General features: G+C 37.5%; 1 protein-coding gene across 1 annotated transcript in view; it reads left to right on the plus strand.

The window, feature by feature from the left end:
- The window catches only part of LOC126373717 (protein split ends-like), a 75,363-nt gene that overhangs the window by 19,191 nt on the left and 33,524 nt on the right, over positions 1-22,648 (plus strand). Inside the window, exon 2 of the mRNA XM_050019952.1 lies at positions 3,131-3,457. Within this exon, the coding sequence (XP_049875909.1) occupies positions 3,131-3,457 (327 nt within the window). The remainder of the gene's footprint in view (positions 1-3,130; positions 3,458-22,648) is intronic.

The following is a 22,648-nucleotide window of genomic DNA, read 5'->3' on the forward strand; positions in this document are numbered from 1 at the left end:
TAGAAGATTGTAGACATTAGGCTGTTCGCAGAACATCATTAATTTCAAAATTGATAAAACAATTAACAAAACAGCAGACTGAACTGTTTTACAATAAAACAATAATAAATTCGGTTTTGAATGCTTAAAAAGGTGTTTTATAGGTTTCTTGGGCAAAAAGGAAGATAATATTGACATAAACGACGAAAATAGAAAAGCATTCATTCCGAGAAAGTGAGAAAGACATACAGTGTTAAAAATAAAATTGACCGTTTTGACCACTTGCTGATTCATAGCCTATGTGCTAGATAAGTTATCAGACCTAGTAAACTTAATTCATCGTTGGAGATTACTAACGCTTCTGTAATAGGTTACAATAAAATTCCAGACGCTGTTTTGAGTTTGACAGTAAATAATAATCACGTAAAAGATACTCTCCCGTAAGAAGACATACCTACAAATAATATGTTATTATGGTTATAGTCGGTTCGTAATCCTTAACAGGGGCAGAGCCTACAAGTCTTCAAAGAACATTTATAACCAGCATCCACTTCTGAATTAATTCCAACATGGATATGATGAACCGCATGGTGACTGGTTAATAGGTACATATCATAGCTCAAATAGTAAGCATATTACATAATTAATGATTTTATTTGAACGATGAAAATGTTAGAATCCGTGTTAGCTCTGTTCGGAGAACGCATGACTTATATCGTAGTGTGGCGTGTTTGAATCCCAGCTCGGACTCTAAACCACTAAATTCGACTTTATGAGTTATTCATGTGTGAATCATAGATAATATCATGTGGTTTCCAGGATTTGTGCCCGGTTAATGACAATAGGTGGCGAAGAGGGGTTGCATATGCTGTACACCTCTGCCTACATCTTCAGGGATACAGGCGTGATGTTATGAAAATGTCTGCTATTATAAATAACATTTCTTCAGCTATCAATTGGCCTGTTATATTGTATAATATCACACAGTGCCTCAAATGTTATAGAGACTGAACAGCATTTTTAAGACTGGGTTTGAATTAAAGATTTAAATCCCGGGATCCATTTCGGGATTGAGAGTAGTATTAAAAAAACTGCAAATGGGAAACAAAAACATTTTTTATTCATATATTATAACATCAATTTACCTCTATCATAAACCGGAGCTGTAAATACCTACTGTTGCCGAAGTTCATGTGACGTCACGAATCGGGGATCGAAATCTTGGCTGCTTACGCAGTACGACAGAATCAAATCGATGTTCGATTTGCTCCAACCTCAATCAGCTTCCTCTTAGCCGGTAGGGCCCCTGGGCAGGTAAGCAGACCCCGTCAGATCAGGAAAATATATTATGCCCGTTTAACAAAGTCTAGATTTGAGCTTTGAGCGATTGTGAAACTATTATTATAATCTTAAAAAAGATTAACTATTTATAGATAGACCACTGGCTCTTGAAGGTATTCGATTTGATCACAAATCGAATCATTAAGTGAATAGAAATTAGTTTATAATATTGCTTCAAAATATGCATACAATTTTTAAAAATTCGTAATGTTGGATAATCCTGAAAATCTGAACTGAAAAAGGTCGGGATTCTGGGATATCTCTTATGTGAATCCTATTGAGATAGCAAAATCCACCGACTGCGGGTTAGTATGGGCTTCTACGGCACATACTGGGCTATATTGTATTTGTATGATCACATAGCGGACTTCTTAAATTATCACTAAGCTAAACAAGCAAAAACTGACAGATGTTAAATTATAATAATTCGCTATGTAAGGTATTTTTTAAATATTTTTAAATGTAAGATTATGCTATTAAAATAACTAATTTTAATAGTTTTACTGCATGAAAACATGCAGTATTTTTTTCTTTAAAAAAAAAAAGCTAAAATAGGCTGAATAATGTTTCTGCCTTTGCCTTTGTTTAGTTTGTATATTAAAATTTTAATACTGACGTTTTGTTAGGGTAATGTGCCCAAACTGTGGGTGCTTCCTAAGCGCACGCAGGTCCAAACAAGATAGATATAAATACGATTGTGTCATTTCTTAAATTAAGTTTCAATAGTTTATGCTTCTAATAAATATGACGAGGGTTAGTGATGATCATTATTATCGGAGTTATTTCATTTAACTTTGTTAACCACACACTCTTAGAACACTTTACCTTAGTGATAAACACAGATTATATTAAATTTTATTTATTATAAACGGCATTTGGCAATGACAATTTGGGTAAACAGACTACCTTTAGAGGTCACATAAAGGTCAACTATATTATACACGATTTTTGCTAAAATAAACACTATCCGACTGATTTAAAAGCTAAATCTAGAGAAATAATACTAAGTTTCAAAATTAAGAAGAAATCTCGAAATGGCTTTAGAATTAGTGTAAATTATATTTTTCTTACATACCGAAATGTGGTTTGCAATCGTCTTTGCATTTTGATAATTATTTAGGTATGCCTGAAGTCTGTCGTAGTCTTTGTGACAAATAGACAAACACTTTCAAATGTTATATGTAATTCCCGTACAATATTTTTTGGGGATTTAATATTTGTCTTTGAAGTCATATAACGAAATTGCGCTGCCACCGCTCATGCCCGCGCTGAAACTACCACCGTGCCGTGTTTATTTTGCAACTGCTTTTGGTGTGCTGAAGCCTTCAGAGTGGAATTCTCTGCCGTCTTCTGTATTTCCGAATGCATATAAGCCGGGTGCTTTCAAAGCCAGAGTGAACAGGCACCTTCTGAGCGAGCTCGCTCCATCTTAGGCTTCGTCAACGCCTTCGGGCAAGTCTGGGGCCAAGAGCAAACCCATCAAAGGTAAAAAAAAGACTGCAGTTTGGGAAACTTTCGTTTCCGCCACTACTTACCCTCCTCTGCTGTGTCTAAATATAACGTCGTCTGAGAAAGGAAGCTGTCAGATATACCGCTACGGTCTGTTTGCTTGTCTTAGTGCGCGTTTAATATATTTTCATCGGTGTGTATCATGCACGTATCACGATTATATTATTACGTAAAATACGCATTCAGCTAATACGATTTCCGTTAAATGATTGTAATTTGTATTGCATTAACCCTTAATATCGATAAAAAAAAATATTGTAGGTTCTTTACGTTAACACTAACAACACTTGTGTTTTTGCAGCTATGGCCGAGTCCAGAATGTCAAGTTGTTGGGTCGCACAGAGAACGCGACCACGGGACCTAACGGGGTCGCTGTTAGTGGTGTGTGTGCCACAGTTGCCTTCATGGATATCAAGTCGGCGTCGAAGGCACATAACGCGGAGCACGTGCTGGACGAACGTACTCTCACCACCGAGTACTACGAGCCGGCCGCGATACCGTCGGCGGCAGGAGCGCCGTCGGCCGGCTCGTCACCAGCAGGTTCTGGCTATTCGGGATCTTCGTCCTCCGTGAACTCTGCCACCGTGCCCGCGCCCAACCCTGCCACCGTTTCGCGCTACCACCTCTCGTAAGTCAACTTTTTATTACCGAAATTTCAGTGAAATAATTTGCTGTTTGTTTGCAACATTAAAAGCGCATTTGGCAATCGTAATATATGTTAATTACAATATGATAATTTATTACTACTTTACCTTGGCCGCGTATTTATGATATCATCAAACAACAGATATTCACTGATTGGACAACTACTTATACTGAATGTGACATGAGGGATGGTATTCACTCGTTCTTTATAATATTGACATGTGTTTATAAACCAGTACGGAACTTATAGTTAGATTGTAATTGCTATCCGGTCTCCTCGTGTTACATTCTTTCCATTCGCTTTCCAAAATCGCTTATAGTGACTTACCTATTGACGGTATAAGTCGCTACAGCGGGTGTGGTTGGCCACACCTGACGGTAGCAGCGTCAAGACAGCGGCTGCGAGATATTAGTGACTCCACTCTATGACTGTGTACACAAATCGCTTGTAACGCAATGTTGTGGTAATATTATTTGTGGAGCTGTAGCATGACCACCCTAGCACACCAGCACCACCACAAGTGTCGGTGCCGCCGCCGCCGTGACAGTGAACCGCGAACATCCTAATGGATTGCAGTGATTTACTCGGATTGCAGTGCGGAATGCGCCTAGACAAGTGACACAAAGTGCAGTGATTAATAGTGACAGTGCGTGTGTAACACGTTCTTTACCATGGAGTGCAGTGAACCTGGATTGAAGCTGAAATTGAATTTTTGTGGGAATTCTGCGATCGTTGAGTATTATCACTGGCTGGCGGCGGCCCCAATTTCGTTTTGTGATGCACCTTGTTATTAACGCTATGTGTGTCTTTGTGGAAGGTTTTGCGATTTAGACAATAATAAGATCATAGTATTACTAGACTTACCTACTCGCTGAATTATTTTCTACCTGAGTTAAAATAATATTATGTAATAGACGGTCTATTGATGATGTTAATTTGAAAAATCACATGTCGATTTTTTTATCACTAATATTATTTGTAGGACTTTCGTTTTTTTTCTACGTTTTGAATAATATGTTAGTTTCTTGTGAATTATATTACTTCAGGCGAATAAGATACAAATCCTATGATTATTGTTTTAAATTTTGTAAAAAATATCTGTAAGCTATAGATGCTGGCATATCCGTGAGCATGTGTATGTGGTTTATAGAGCGCCCGAATGAACATTTAGATACATGGATTCAAAGTTCAGACTGATATCGATGATAACCTAATAACTTGTGCTGAATGTCGCTTGTGACAGAATTAAAAATGTACTGAAATAGCTAGTTTTAAACTCACGGCGGAGGAATATATCTGTAAGAAACAAATATCATAAAATAACTCCAAGCTAGGGGTCCGAAATATATTGTTTTATTGAAAATTATTTACAAACACCAATACTTGTTTCTGATAATATACTGGTTACTTACGTTTATAAAGTAATGTTCTACATTACATCATTTACATTAGGTAAAATATAAACATAATATAGTAATTATAACGCATATAAATTTAGTTTTTGATGTGTCAAAGAGTGCGTCTTTTTATTTAAATAAGCCTGGGTACATCGAACGATACGCCGGGCCAGGCAAATCGCCAAATACTCAGACAGAAGGTCAAGGAAAGGTCCCTCAATGTGAGATAATTATGTTCACTAGTAAAATATTATGTTCCGTCTTATGATATATGCGAGTATCATAACAAGTTTATGGTTTTAACAATCGATTAAACCAGACGAAATAACCACAAACAATATGTCCTTCTCCATGGCCATATCTATTACGTCATTTTGTAGACATTTGACAAACATTTAAACAATACATATATTGGAGCCTTGTTAACATACCAATTCATTACTCAAACTGATTACGATTGTACTGTACATAGAATGATACAATTTTGTAATACAATTGGATTCGAATTGCGTGAAATATCGGGATTCATTGGAATAGGTAGTTTTTTTATGTAATACTAATAAATAATATTACGATATAAACTAAACACGCTTTAAACCAGAATCGTTGCTTTAATTGATCTTAGAAAGTGAATCTATGCTATATTCTTTGTTATATTGTTTAATATAATATTCCGAAATTGTCGCAATTTATAATCTTAATAAATATTTCTGTATAATATAAAAAGTACATCAGTAAAAACCACAATGCCGTGGTTTTCTTTATTCTATTACGATTCGCATTAATAATTTTAATGTGCTAATAATGGCAAGGTAAAAGAGTCAATCGTATTTGTTCCATTATTGCTTGTTATGGGTTTATCGCTGAAACTTAGTCATCCGGCGAAATGTGTTTAGTGATTTAGATAATAAAACTCAAGGGCATGATTTAAAACCACTTTATTGACAATTCACTTGAATTTACTATAGAGTACTTAACATAGTAATATAAGCAATATTTTACCCGTAAATGCCAATATTCTCGGGAACCTACATATTTTGCCATATGCGTACTTCAGGAGTTTTATTATTATCGTCACGTATTCTCTTCTCGTATTAATACAATAAAAAGTACCAAGTAAGTAGATTTATCTAGCTGAACGTTTTTTCTGTGTAATACCTATATTTTTTGAACTTTGTACCGTGTCATACTGGTTTTGCTACAATCGATTCAAATTAGAATAGAGAAGTTTTACAAGTTTAATATTATAACGATGTACTGCAGTTCAAGACCTTGAGTAATTTTGACAATAATAATCTTGCTATTATACTTTCGAAATTCTTAGTATGCCATCGCTTTTACAGCTGTGGACTGGATTGTTTTCGTTTATCATTGACATAACCATAGAAGTGTTCGATAAACATAATCGCCAAATGTAATTGATAAATCTTATATATAAACGAGTACCTTATGTAAACAGTTTTTGGTTATGTGAAGTACTCGTATTTAACTCTCCTGAATTCTCAAATTGCATAAAGGATACTAGAATGATAGCTCATCGTTCAAGAATTCAAGATATTATATTTTAAATAAAGAAAATATATTTAAAAAACTTACATAACTTTGTGTGGTTATAAGAAAACTTAATTGTTGTTTTTGAACACAAACAGGGTTTTAGAATCTTCTAGGGAGTAGGAAACTATAAATCAGCCTCTGTATATTCCTTGATTAGCTTTTATATAATGAAGTCGCCCTTAATTGTGAATCCATTTAATTTTACCTTGGACCGCAATAAGATTCTACTTTAATAAATTATTCGAATTAATATAAAGCTGTAACAGAAAAAACATGATGATTACGTAACATAAAGTAAGTAATACCTAATGATTTGATCGAGTCTCATTCAAACTAAGTCGTTGGTGTACATGTGGGCGGCTCGCTTACGCAACTTTTACGGAACAATAATTGGTCTTGGCGCCACAATATTACAAGTTTATCAATTTTGTACGAAATAAGCCAAGATTGATATGTGTTGTTCCTACCTGAAATTTAATGAGATAATCTTAGTTGTAATAATAACTCCCTACTCTATTATGTTGTAATAGTAATATTTTTGGTTTTCTCTCAATCAAGTTCGGGGAAGACGTTTCTCTTACAATAATGTATGAGAAACTATTGTATTAGAGTAGGGAGTTATTATTACAACTAAGATTATCTCATTAAATTTCAGGTAGGAACAACACATATCAATCTTTTTGTTTTTTGGAAAAACAATTTGTTTTTTGGAAAAATAAGCGTGAATTGGCTATGATTCATTTTTAACGCATTGTAGGTGCAGGTATGTATTTTCAACTGTTATCTAAGTTCGGTGCTATAGACATGTAATCGCATCAACTATTGAAATCAAACAAACATAGATAACATAATATTACTTATTCAGACATAAAACGAACATGATCATTTAAAAAGATTTTATAAAGAATATGAGAATACATGGAGCAAAACAGGTTTCTAAACGAAGTAAAACATAATTTACTAAATTAGCGGTATGTTATGATGGGCGCTAGACGTGTAGTTAAAATCGATAATTTATCAAACGTATAATTTTAGGACACAAACATAATTTATTCCGTTCAGACCCAATATTCAGGGCATTCAAAAGTATAGACTTTGTTTTTTTTATTTGATAATAACTTCACATTTCTCATCATTACAGTATTGTGTCAAAACGGCAATCATAGGGTGCTGCTAGTTTAGTCACATTTAGTAGTTTAAATATTAGTCACCTGAAACTGGCATAAGCGCCATGCGCCAATAGTGTTCAGCTACTTATATTGACGAATAAACCGATATCCAATTATACATATCTCACCGAAACCATTACTATTAAAAATGCGGCCCAGTTCCCGATAGCTTTAGTGAAAAAGTATTGAAATCGAATCGAATAACATACATAAACTCACGACAATGTCCCAACGGGGTAGTCAGGTATATCCATCGCAAGATGAACTATCTCACAATCGACTCTAATGCCATGTTTAAAGGCACTTTACAATACACCAAGTTTTTAATAGGCATGGTTAATGTTGTGAATAAAATAATGTTAAACGTCCGTTTCCAAAATTATAATATCTACATTTAAATTTAAACTTGTTTGTTTAAGATAGGAAGATAATCATTTATTTTAAATAATACTACTCCATACCTCTCCGGTTGATTGCCCAACAGTGTATTCTATATTTTATATCATCATCATCATCAGCCGTATGACGCCCACTGCTGGGCATAGGCCTCCCCCAAGGATCTCCACGACGATATTTTATATACCTACTATAAAATATATTTCAAACACACTAAGGGTTCCGAGGCTTTGCCTTTGTCGTTGGAAAACTATTGTCTCCATACATCGAATAGGTCGCGACTGGGTTACCAGCTGCAAATAATAATAGTAACTGTAAATAATAGCAAAAACATCGTTATTTTCTGATAGAAAAATAAATTTATGCTTTTCGGATTTTTTCCTTTACTTATGGTGAGACCTTCCATCTTGCCAAATTTCATGATTCTAGTTCTATCAAGACATATTTCTCCTGAACTCGTGAACTTATGAAGTTGAAATTAACATCCAATACTTATGTCTGCGATCCGTTGAAGCTGTAAAAAAACAAGCGTCTATGGCCATTTGAACCCTATTTTGTAACATTTTGCAGAGGAATCAAAACTAAAGTAAATATTGCACAACGACGTGTGTGCGATTGATATTGCAGGAACTTGGCCTGCGCACTGCTGTGCGCTTAGATTCTCAAATGTTTTACGTGGGTGTGACTATTAAAAACAAGTTTATACATAACAGATACAATTGTGCAGCGTCTAGTCTGCCGTTGAATGCCACTGCCGCGTCAGATTCGTGGTAATACATGAAATAAACAGGAAACAATGTTTTATCGGTTTGAATTTCTGTTTCACGGGTATCTTTTGTAGATAGAAAAGAAGGTCGTTGACTGTCTGTGATGGTCGTCGGTTCAAACCTTGCACTGAGCGTGGTTCGCAGGTGGTGATAAATTTAGAACAAACGTTGCGCTATTATTATTTGTGTTCATAAAATGTCTGAAACTCTGTTAGTTTAGTATCGATATAAATTATTATTTTTATAAAAAAATATTAATTCGTTTGTTGCGTTAGTTAAACACCTCCTGTCCTCTAACATGATGGACTAATGTTATGGGCGATAGGCTGATCCCTTATCACCATAAGGTTCATCATATCCATCTTTGGACTTCGTATCAACAGTGGCTGCAAGTTGTCTTTGATTACTTGTGGCTCTGCCCACCCCATTAGGGATTACGGGCGTGAGTTTATGTATGTATGTATGTTGCGTTAGTTAAATGAGTTATTGAAGTATCTTAACTAGGTAGCTAGTTAATTAGGTAATTAAAATCTGAAAACACTAACACTACAACTAACTCTTACAATACTACCATACCAAAACATAGGTTAAACACACAGGATACATGTTTTCCCAAGCGAACAAAAAACAATCAATCAATCAATAATTCTTTATTGCACAAAGTCAAAAGTAAAGGATGTGTATAAACGAATAAAATAAGCACATTAGGCAGCCTGGAGAAAAAAATTAACGAATGATGATGATGGAATGTAAGAAATGAATTACCTAAGCAATTTTAATTACTGAAATTACAATATTATATCATACTTCACTTATAATGGTACGATTGAATGAAAAAATAAATCGAAGTTATAGTAAAGTTATAGTAGTATAAATGTATCAAAATAATACCTAACTTGTTTTTTCTGCTTAACCTGAAAACCAAGTTTTTGTCAGATAAAATGTACATAATATATTGTTTTAGTAGGTTAGCATTTTCAAGTATTCAGTGTTCATGTAAGGTCTCTTAAAAAGTTTAAAGTAGATGGAATCCACTTTTAGTTTAGTTTTTTGTATGTTTATTTTTTTTAAATTACATGAAGTAATAAGTTTCTATGACGTTTTCGTCCTCTTAGTTGCTATTATTCCTTTGTCAGAGGTTTTTAAAGGCCTTTCATATTTTTCTTTTTGTGCCGTAGGGTTTCCTCCCTTTTTGTGTAGCATTTTTAGTCGCGGTGTTCATTTTTCTTTGCGTTGTCGTTTATAATGTGCGCAAATACTGAGAACCATTCCTATTGAATTTACGTTTTTAATTTGATGTAAAGACGAAAATGCTAACTCATTAACTTCTGATTTACATAATATACATACATAAGATCACGCCTATTTCCTTTTGGGAGAGGCAGAGACCAAGGAAATCTACTTACTATGATTTTGAATTTCTGACAGACCACATTCGCTTCTTCCACTCTCAACAATGCCATACACATACAATACACTTCTACAGCACACACACACACATACTACACTTCTTCTTTTATATGTTTTTTTATTTTATTAAGAATATTACAAAAACATCGTACAGTGCATTTGCTAGCACGCAAGCCACAGATACAATTGTGCAGCGCCTAGTCTGCCATTGAATGCCACTGCCGCGTCAGGTTTGTGGTAACACATGAAATAGACAGGAAACAATAGGCAAAAATAAACTATAATAACACTCTCTCTTTATTTAAGATCTGCGCTCTTGTCGGTGGAGTAATCGCCATAGTAACACTAATACTATAAAAAAATCAATATTTACATGTCGCTACTGGTCACAAACTCCTCTCAGCAACTTGTGGAGATAGCGTATTCCACCACGCTTTTCCACTGAGAATAATAATTAGTGCTTATTTTCGACACGATTATGAAGTTTTATCAGTGTCATACATGGTCGATTTTTCCTTCAGGCCTTGTACCGAATGCCTTTCATTTGTATTTGTTATTGAAACTTACCAATTACATCTAATAACATAGTGAATTATACATTATAGTAAGTATCTACCTAATCAGAACGTAGATCCTTGTTGGAGACTTCTGGCCAAAGGGGCGTGACGTATCGTCATAATGCTAATAATGGGTACGACCGAAGCAGGAAGCATTTAATAAAATAAATAATGAGGGACTTTCCAGGCTACGTTCACCAGAAACAATATAGATGGCGTTGTACAGCTTTAACGTGATAATTACCTATTTTCCATTACTCAGGTACATAATTTTTCTAAAATACAATGTAATGGCAGAAGCATAATATAAATAATTGTTGCTTGATATTAGGATCACATCATGTATAGACTTATGTTGCTATCGCCTATATTGCTTCTCTTTATATTGACAAGAATAATAATGGGCGGAAGATGTAATTGTGCCTGTGTAATAAAAAGGATCATTATTTATACCCAAAACAAAGATAAAAGTTGCATATTATGTCTGTTATCCATGTAATTAGAAGGTTAATCGAAGGTAAATCTGTACAGCGCCATCTATAATGTTTTTGACATACGTACCGGAAAGTCCCACATTATTATTTTTTTAGAACAAGCTGTTATTGGAGCTGTGTACTTAACTTCCCTAGAACAACGTGAATTTAAACGATTTTTGCATTTTTTTCGGGGTACAGATTGCAGCCTACAACAGTTAGGAGTGTTATTATGTTTATTAACGTAGGTACAATATTCAGTTACATCCTGTTTAACGTTTAGTAATAATTATAAGAGTATTTTTGAGTCTCTAATCGTCTTTAATTGTGAGATATACTTAGATAATAATTAAGTTGGCTTTGTTTGAATCTCCTAGGAGTTGGACACCATAACTTAATTAAAAAAAAAACTGTTCATATTGGGTGGCGTGCCAGGATAGAATACATTTCAAATCTGTCAGTTAAGGATTAGCACATCAGTTTCTTGTATTACAATATGAGCTGACTCGCACTTAAGCTGCGCTGCTTCTGACTTGCTATTGGTGTCCTCAAAAGCCTTCTTGATGTTTGATATAATTATATATTTCAACTGTAAACATATTTATTGATTGATAGGGGAGTTCAGAGAGTCGTAACTTGGAATCACGGCATAACCAGAGCGTAAAAGTAATAGATCTGTTGAATGTGTTAAAAAATATACTATAATTTATAAAATATTATGTATAATATTTTATACCTATATCTGCTCTTTTGAGAAAGAAACATCTATCTACCGGTGTAAATAAATACCGCATTACTAAAAAGCTCCACCTACTGTACAATATATTCGCACGATCGTTATGACGTAAAATTTTAAATTGAAAATTGTTAATTTTAAGAAACATTATTTTTATTTACAGGCTTCCCTACTGGTTATGGTGCGACTTTATTTAGAATCCGTGACATCCTAGTCGAGTTGAGAGTGCGACTTACAAATGTCATAAGTTACGAACAGGTTCGAAACTCAGGTCGGGCTCTAAACTTGAAATTAATGGTTGGATCAAGGCCCAACATCAATTTACTTTCTTATATTTATCTTCTTTTTAAATGGTAGAACGAGACAGATATATGCTTGTCTGAAAACAGAAACTTGGACGTGACGTAAAACGCGAGCCTGTTTAATGTAACTTTGGTTATAGTTACCTCTATTTATTTCCTTCTTTTGAGGATTGGATCATAAATCATCGAGGGGATACTCACATGCCCGAGAAATGTGTATTCGGAGGTATGTGGGTACTGTAATAGGACTGGTTTTTCTTTCAGGTTAGAATTAGAAGGTCAAATTGATAATCGCTTTTGAAAAACCGGACCTGTCAACGGTCCTTCGTGAAAACGGGATATTTATTTAATGAGGTACACTAACATTTATTTTAAAGAATTCTACCGCCTTAAATCGACTGAACTTTGCTTGGCTATCAAATACTCACACAAACTTTCATCGTTTGTTTATTTTCATTGGTAAGGTTATACTCTCCGATCAAAGTTAAAAGAATACTTTTCTGCAATTAAGCCGCGGCATTACCAATTAAATGTTTCATGCATCACGTCCAGCCCCTATTTATTCGTAATATTAAAATCGGAACTTTAATTCCACGTACATCCAATGTACACAAATTCATCCACTCGCATACACTTTATCAATGTATCTGTTAGAAATAGGTATTAATTGTGTTTTTTGTATATGTATATAATATTAGGTTCATATAGCGTAACTAATTAAACGTAGGAACAAATGTCCTTAGACTTAGGGCCCCAGTTTAGTTTTTTGTTAAATTGTTTTTGATGAAAAATTGGCTGCAGCTGAATATCAGCGCCATGACCTAGCTACAGTTAGGCTATGGCATTTGGTAAGCTGCAGTCGTTTAAGCTTTATTTATAACTCAATTGTTAATCACTGCCACGGGGGTGGGCGCCTCTTCAGTAGGCCGGAGTGAGGTGGTGGCTGAGTTCGGATAGGGACCCAGACTTACTGGGTATAACGTAGAACTCTTGCCCATCGACGAGCGTGGTTCTTAAATCAGTGATGATATGTATTTTAGTGATAACAGACTTCGATTATGGTTGTAGACGTGGTTAGGAAGTATCGTGGTGCTATATTTTTCTATCCTGTTGAATATTATCTACTATAGTATTCTTCCTTCTACTACGAGTATATTACCTATTTATTACTGCTATTAGTTTTTCTTGTGACTTTCTATGTCTACTAAACAAACACAATACAGATTCAGTTCTTGTATTGTGTGGGTTTTGAGGTGCATTTCCAACCTCATCAAACGTGGTGTCAAGGTTATTATTGAGCCGCCAAAAGCCCCTGACATGGCTCATGTAACGACTACATACATCAGTAAGTAGTAACCGGGACTAACGGCTTAACGTACCTTCTGAAGCACGAATCATCTTACTTCCGAACATGTGACCGCATGTGAGCAAGAGAGAGAATCCGCGCGCCATGCTTTACTTCTTAACGGTTTACTGCTTAAAAACTAGCGGCCCGCTATGATGGCCGTTTTGATATAATAAAGTATGTACATCAATTCACTTCGTCAATATAGTTATAAATTAATGCGAAACTTAGTGAACACGACAAAGTACGTACAGATATTTGCTTCTTTAACGTTGTTATTCTTGATGAGCGGGACGAACGTCATAACGGACATATCTGCCGCTAGTTTAAATAGATTTAAAGGCAAACACACATCAAAAAATGTCGCAGATACAATGCTTGATGTTGTAAAAAATCAAGCTTCTAAATCAATGCAATCCAAAGATACAGCCATCTTTACACGCTTACTTCACATAGACCTAGAATAAAGAAATTCGGCAAGAAGGAAGGTTTACACCGAAGTAAAATAAAAAAAACCTAAAACCGGAAATTTGTTGTTCCTTCATGAAAAAAACATGTTTTCACAATTTCAAATTTATTTGACTTTCCGTTGGTAAAACATGCGCGATGTATGGAGACAACATTTTTTCAAGGGAAAAAAAATGTTTTACTTGATATTTCTCGCTATATTTTAGCAATTTTACGTAATATTTTTTTAACTTATTGCCTATGTGTTACTCCGACGTATTTATTATTAGCAGTAATCGGGATAAGTAGTGCCATTTGCGACATTTTTCTTAACATGGATGTCCCTCTCAAATTTTGAATCTCGAAACACAATATTCGATTTTGTATTAAACATTTGTTTTTATTTTGCTATTGATTATTTTAGTAATTTGTATGTTACGTATTTGTATTGCTTTTTTTATTAATTATTATGTATTTATTTATGTATTTTTGTTTTAACTGTTTGTGTGGATCAAAAAACTTTCACATTTATAATGTTAGTAGGACTGTACTTATTATATCTCAAACAGTTTACTTTTACTTAATACAAGAAGACAATATTGTAAGCGACGCACCACTACAATTTAGATATATTTTAATTATAAGTAGGTACTTTGTAGTGTGAATGAAAATTTAATAGAAGTGTAAGAAAACGTCTCTGCCTGCCCTGATGGGAAATAGGCGTCATCTTGTGTATTTTGTCACCTTTATAGCTTCACATCATTATTTTCTTATAATAAAGTCTATGAGCACACACGGAAAGCAATTACACACATTAGGTTTTTTTGTATGAGTACCTATCTTGGGCCCTCGCGCCGCACGGCGGCGGCGCGGTAGTAGTAGCTGCATACACGCGCGTGCGCTCGGTTGCTTGTCGGATGTGCTCACATATCGCAAACATCTCATACTTTCATTTCCATCCCTTACAATAGCCTTTTTGATCCTTCGACCCAAATCTGAATCAGTGCGATGTTTAAAACACCACCTCGCGATAAACTATTACCACTTAACGAACGTTCTAAACTCAGTGAGAGGTTATTGTGCGCGTCCGAACATGTGCTCGCGAAAAGTACCGAAGACGTGGAATCTCCAACTAGACGTGCCATGAGTAATATTACTATTCGCAATGATCTTGAAAATAAGACAAATCCGTCACAAAAGTCGGTCAAAAACGAATCTGTAATGTCTTCGAGAAGAACTACGTCATCGGCGGCGGCAGCCAAACGCATGCAGTTAGAGTACGAAGCTGCTCAAGCGAAAGCGAGGATTGATAAGGAGCTTATAGATAAAAAGCTTCAATTGGACTTGGCTATTTGTCAAAGCGACGATGGCAAGTCTGAACGCCGTACAAAAGCTAGCAGGTCAACTTGTAGCGATGGTCGGCCACATGTAGAAGACTGGTTGGAGCGAAGTAATGTGCAGCCCTCAATAGTCCCGGAACTAGAACCGGTGGCAGCGACGGCGGCAGCGAATGCGACAGCGGCGGCGACATCCACGGTACCCCCATGCGCGCCTGTCGACAGCATACTCCAACTGGCTCACACTCTAAAGGATTTAATGGCCTCATCATCTTCTAAGCAAGAAGAACGTTTATTAAGTCGACTAGCTACACCTCGTGAGCTTCCGATATACCATGGCGATTGTATCGAATGGCTACATTTCCAGAGTGCATATAATGAGTCAAATATTATTTGCCAATTCAGTGACAGTGAAAATCTATGGAGGCTTCGCCGCGCATTAAAAGGTGAAGCTAAGGAGGCGGTAGCCGACTTGCTGATCGGCAACACGCCACCCGACGTCATCATGCAAGCTCTGGAACTCAGGTTCGGCCGTTCTGATATTATTATACACCATGTCACATCGCAGTTGAAAAGGCTTTCACCTTTACCTACAAACTATCAACAAGATATAGTTAATTTTTCTATTAAAGTCAACAACTGTGTGGCCACAATGCAGGCACTGAAGGAATATGATTATATTAGAAGTCCAGAACTTTCTGCTGCAGTTGTCTCTAAATTACCCTGCATACTAATTAGTAAATGGACCGATTACGCTTACAATAAGATGTTGACAGATAATGAGCCTAGACTGCAAATGCTGGCTACGTTTCTAACACGCGAAGCACAAATGATGTCAATCGTCGGCGTAACTCAACTAAAAGAAAAAAAACCTGATCCTGTTGTACCCTTTAAAAGGTCCGATGATAAACCTCGCTACACTAATAATCGACCTGTATTTACAACGTTATCAACTGAAGACATCAATACAAACGTTTGCAAGTTTTGTAAAAAGTTTGTGCATTTACTACAAGATTGTCGAATATTTAAGCGGGCAATGCGTAAAGATCGATGGGCATTTCTTAAAGCAAACGGCCTATGTTATAACTGTTTATCTCGTCACGAGAAGAATGCATGCCCTGCGTCTGTGTGCGATATCGATAATTGCGGAATGACACATCACCGTTTACTACATTATAAAAAACCTATAATGCACACACAAACATTAGAGGAACGGCAACGCGATCGACGGGCGACGGAGAGAGAGGGCGAGTCATCGTCAGCTGACGGCGGCGCGACTGTAGCGTGCGTCACGGCGGCGGCAGCGCCGAGCCCCTGCGAGCTGCGAGGTAGCGGGCGCGGCGCGACAGCCGGCCGGCCTGCTGGCGGCGCCGGGCCTGTACCGACTGGTGATGTGGTGCTTAAAGTGGTAAAAGTGAATCTGTACGGCCCTAATGGTACCGTAAGTACATATGCCTTATTAGACGATGGTGCATCAATATCGATGATAGACGCAGAATTGGTGAAAGAACTTGGACTGCAAAGTGTTCATTCTAGTTCTATAAAGTTTATTGACGCATTTGGTCTTGAAGTATTTCAACCAGATACACCAAAAATATTTGCAAAATTATCAGGTTACGATAACTTAAATTATGATGTGTGTTTACGTCAAGTTAATAAATTAAAATTGCCAATGCAAAATTTGTCTGTTATAAATAGAATTGAATGTGAACATTTACTACATGTAAAAGATTTTGTATGTAAAGATTGTGTGGTGCCTCGCTTACTAATCGGAGAAGATAACTATTTTCTTTTAGCTCCCTTAGAAATTTTACATGGGGACACATCCCAGCCTTATGCAACCAGGTGCCGCCTGGGGTGGACCATTCATGGGTGCTACAGACCTACTGCCTCCCCCGTAAGTAGCGGGCACGCATTCCACATCATTCACGCGGACAGCGAAGCACAACAGGTGAGTCACACTGATATTTCGCATTTAAACAATTTAATTAAAGAGTCGTTCGAGTTAGATTCCATTGGAGTTTCAACCTTACGCCGTGAACATACGGCACACCTGAGAGCTGTATCAATATTAGATGAGACAGCACGTCCAGTGGGGGATCAATGGGAGGTTGGCTTGCCCTTCGTTAAGGACGAGTTCACTATGCCCGACAGCTTTGACTATGCACGGTCACGGTTACATGGTTTAATGAAAAAAATTCAAACTGATGACAAGTACGCGGATAGGTATCGGAAGGAGATGCAAAAACTTTTCGACAACAAGTACGCTCGAGAACTAGATGATAATGAACTCTCAGCTGGACACATATGGTACTTGTCGCACTTTGGAGTACAGAACGTAAACAAACCAGGTAAACTTAGATTAGTATTTGACGGTGCAGGCAGGGTAGAAGGTGTATGCCTCAATGACTTCTTACTCACGGGGCCCGATTTATATAATTCATTACTTGGAATTATGTTACGATTCCGTGAACATAAATATGTTTTGATAGGAGACATAAAAGATATGTTTCTCCGCATTAAGATCCGACGTGAAGATCAACATGTTTTGAGATTCTTATGGCAAAGCAGTCGCGATGAACCAATAAAAGTTTGTGCCATGACTAGCTTGATATTCGGCGCGACCTGCTCACCCTTCATTGCGCAGTACATAAAAAATAAAAATGCTTTAAAGTATCAAGATTTGTATCCGGAGGCCGTTGACGTAATTATAAATGATCACTATATGGATGATTGTTTACATTCATGCGACAGCGAAGAAAAGGCCATACAATTAGCGCAACAAATAACATATGTACATAAAAAAGGCGGGTTTGAGATAACGCGCTGGTCGAGAAACAGTAAACAAGTGCTCCGATCCTTCCCGTCCGATCAGCTAGCGCAGACTGCATTGGAATTTAGACATGGAGCAAATAATACAACTGAGCGCACTCTCGGATTGATATGGCATCCGAGCGATGATTCATTTGGTTTTAAAATATCGATTAATGGTATACCGGAAAGTGTTTTAAATGGAATTGAGCCACCTACAAAAGCGCAAATGTTGAGTATAATAATGTCGGTATACGATTTACATGGCTTCTTGTCTCCTTTTATAATAAAAGGAAAAATATGTTTTCAAAATGTACATCGAAGCGGAGTTGAATGGAATTGCCGCATCCAAACAGATGAGTATGCTCAATGGAAAACATGGCTAAGCGATTTAAAACAGCTGAGTTCCCTACGTATACCACGCTGTTACCTTGACACTGGTGAGTGGACACAATGCTATGTTGAGGTAGCGGGGTGGGCAGATGAACACAGTTCACGCCTGTATTCCCTATCGGAGCAGCCAGCAACTACTGAGTTACCCATTATCGAGCGGCAAATGCATATTTTTTGCGATGCGTCTGTTAAGGCGTACTCAGCCGTAATCTATTGGCGTTTTACGCGGTCGGACGGCCGTGTACTCATTGCTTTTGTTGTCAGTAAAAGTCGAGTAACTCCGCTACGACCTGTCTCCATTCCTCGGTTAGAACTACAGGCGGCTGTATTAGCAACGCGTCTGGCAAAGACTATTCAGGACGATCACAAAAATGTAACATTGAGCAAACGATATTTTTGGTCAGATTCCAGTACAGTGTTGCAATGGATACGAAGTGACCCTCGCAATTATAAACCGTATGTCGCACATCGTCTGGGTGAAATAGATCAGCTCAGCAAATCGTGTGAGTGGCGATATATTCCCACTAAATTGAACGCGGCGGATACAGCCACACGAGAAGACGCTCCAGCACTTACCTACTCTGACATTTGGTTTCAAGGTCCAGCATTTTTACGTCGCCCGGAGAATGAGTGGCCAAAAGATCGCAAATTTTCAAAGTCAGAGGAGGTAAAGTGTGAAGAGAGGTCAGTTCACATGGTGACCACTAACAGCTCAATATTATCTTTACCGGCTGAAGATAATATATCGAACTGGATCACCCTCGTGCGCGCTACAGCTAGGATGTTACTTTTCATTAGAAGATGTCAGCGTAAACCTTCGCAGCTTGACGTTCTTCTAATGAAGGAAGCGGAAGAGCTGCTGATCAGGAAATGCCAAGAGGATTCATTTGCTGCCGATTTGTCTAGTTTAAAACAAAACAAGCGTGTTCCGACCAACAGTCGCTTGCTTACACTGACTCCCTTTGTTGACAAGTCGGGTATAATGCGTGTTGGCGGTCGCATTAACAAGGTCATAGGTGTGGATATATCTATGGTCAGGCCCGCTATTCTAGATGGTAAACACCGTATCGCGCGCTTGTTGGTAGAACACTATCATAGGCAAGCATTTCACGGAGCTAATGAGCTCGTTGTTAATGAGCTACGTCAAAAATATTGGGTATTAAAACTCAGGCCCACTGTTCGCACAGTGGCATCCAAGTGTTTGTTGTGTCGTTTCAGACGGGCGGTGCCACAACCCCAACGCATGGCTGACTTACCAGAGGCGCGACTACAACATAGTCGACGGCCTTTTAGCTATGCGGGTGTCGATTTCTTTGGACCACTAGAGGTCACTGTTGGCCGTAGAAGGCAGAAGCGTTATGGAATGATTTTCACCTGCCTTACTATCAGAGCCATTCATATTGAATTAACTGAAGACTTGAGTACTGACTCGACTATTATGGCTTTGAGAAGAATGTCTGCCCGCCGTGGTCTTCCTACAGTAATCTACTCAGACAACGGTACAAATTTGAGAGGAGCAGATACCGATTTAAAGCGAAGTCTAGCGGAATTAAATACTACTTTGTTACAGGAAGACGGGACAGTTCGAGGTTTGGAATGGCGATTTATTCCACCCGGAGCACCCGAGATGGGAGGTGCATGGGAAAGGATGATCCGCACAGTCAAAACCGCTCTCAAAATAATTTTGAAGGAGCGCGCACCTCATCAGGATACTCTGATAACCTTGCTAGCTGAAGTGGAGGCATTAGTTAATAGCCGCCCCATCACACATGTTTCTACGGACCCGAACTATCCAGAAGCTTTAACTCCAAATCATTTTTTAATAGGTACGTCTTCTACCAGTCATGAATTTGGTAAGTACACAAATTCAGATCTCTGCTTGAGGAAACGCTGGCGAGTAGCACAACGACTTACAGATATGTTTTGGGCTCGCTGGACTAAAGAATATTTGCCGACCCTATTACCGCGGCAAAAGTGGACGCAGGAGTCGCGATCATTTCAGGTGGGTGATTACGTTATATTGGTCGAACCTAACTTGGAACGTAACCGATGGCGTCACGGCGTGGTGAGTGCGACACATGCGGGCAGCGACGGGCGCGTGCGCGTGGTGGACGTGCGCACCCGCACGGGCACGCTTCGGCGTCCTGCAACACGCATCGCTCTATTGTCTCCACGAGAGGATAGCGCTAACTAGTTAGCACTAAGGGGGCAGATATTGTAAGCGACGCACCACTACAATTTAGATATATTTTAATTATAAGTAGGTACTTTGTAGTGTGAATGAAAATTTAATAGAAGTGTAAGAAAACGTCTCTGCCTGCCCTGATGGGAAATAGGCGTCATCTTGTGTATTTTGTCACCTTTATAGCTTCACATCATTATTTTCTTATAATAAAGTCTATGAGCACACACGGAAAGCAATTACACACATTAGGTTTTTTTGTATGAGTACCTATCTTGGGCCCTCGCGCCGCACGGCGGCGGCGCGGTAGTAGTAGCTGCATACACGCGCGTGCGCTCGGTTGCTTGTCGGATGTGCTCACATATCGCAAACATCTCATACTTTCATTTCCATCCCTTACAAATATTATAACGTAATGTAACGCAATCGCAAAAATCTCGTGGTCATATCCACAATAATTATAACATTCAGGGTTACTGACCTTAAATGGCACTATCTATCCCGATCACTGATTATAAGTATATTATTGTATAGTAAACAAAGCGTCTTCAACTCTTGGTACGCGTGCGAAACTTATATTTCTGATTGCAGCTAATGGCTAGGATTATTATTAAAAATTTGTATGCTTTTATTGCGTAGGTATTCTCGCTTTTATATGGGGGTACTATTACTTAATCTGTGGTACGGCCTTCAGGAGCGATCGGCGTAGTGACGGATGACGACTGGAGTAGACTTTGCTTATACGTACCCCTTGATTATTGTAATTTATCCTCGTAAAGCCGAGGTTTCCAGACACAATAGTAAAACAATGGAGTTTGTATTTTAAAAGGACTGTCGGCGTTACGTCCTTATAATAAATACACGCATGTTGCTCGTCGGGGTAGGTAGAGACCACGGAATTCCACTTACTGCGATCTTGACACACCGCATCTTTTATTTACTCTCGTCAAAACCACCGACGATTTTCCGACGTGTTTCACATTTATTGTCATATGAAAACCAATTTATACAAAACAATAATGAATTAAGTACACTAAAAGCATCCTCCACTATCCATTAGTGAAAACCGTATGAAAATCCGTTCGGTAATTTATGTATTATAAGTTAGCCGCGAACAGACAGCCAGACGCGGCGGGGAACTTTGTTTTATAATATTACTGAAATCCTTTTAATTACGAAAAAAGGGTTGAATGAAAATATTTCCATCTTTTTCAATGTTTTTCAATTGTTATAATGTGAAACTTGGGACTTAGGCAGTTTTCTTTTTGAGCCGGTGCAAGGCGTGGCTCGCGTTTTGTATTGCACACGGATATCGTAGGTATAATGTATGATAAGTAGTTTATTAAAGGCCTAAGACCATTAAACACTTTATTAGGCCTAGTCCTATAGAATAGGCTATAGTGGGCCTCAGGTTGAGTAAGGCTGGTTTAGTTCATATGCCCAGAAATAAACGTACTTGTGCGTTCAGATATCCGATAATAATATTATTGTCGATTTGTAGGTATCTAGAAGTATATAGATATAGATTTTTACCAAATATTAAAATGGAGATCCGCCGAATACCGAATATTATTCGGTTTGACTTACCGAATCGAATATTCGGCAGAATTATCCGGTTTCGCGCCATATCTATGGTAAATCCGAGTCTAGTTTTACTGAAAGCATCTGAGAAAATAACCAAAACCATTTCTTGAACTATCAATCGCTCGGACTATTTATATTAACAATGATGAGGGTGAAGTTACAAGAAGTTTAACGGTTTATCTTATTTCAAAAGAATATTTTTCTGGTTAGTTAATAACTTCCAATTACTTAAAAGCTTTATTTGAATTCTATTCTTACATGAAAAAAATATACCGAGTATCGAAACGTTACGGTACTCCGTATATTTTTTGAC

This window comes from Pectinophora gossypiella, chromosome 16 (genome assembly GCF_024362695.1).
Source record: "Pectinophora gossypiella chromosome 16, ilPecGoss1.1, whole genome shotgun sequence".
Classification (NCBI taxonomy): Eukaryota; Metazoa; Arthropoda; class Insecta; order Lepidoptera; family Gelechiidae; genus Pectinophora; species Pectinophora gossypiella.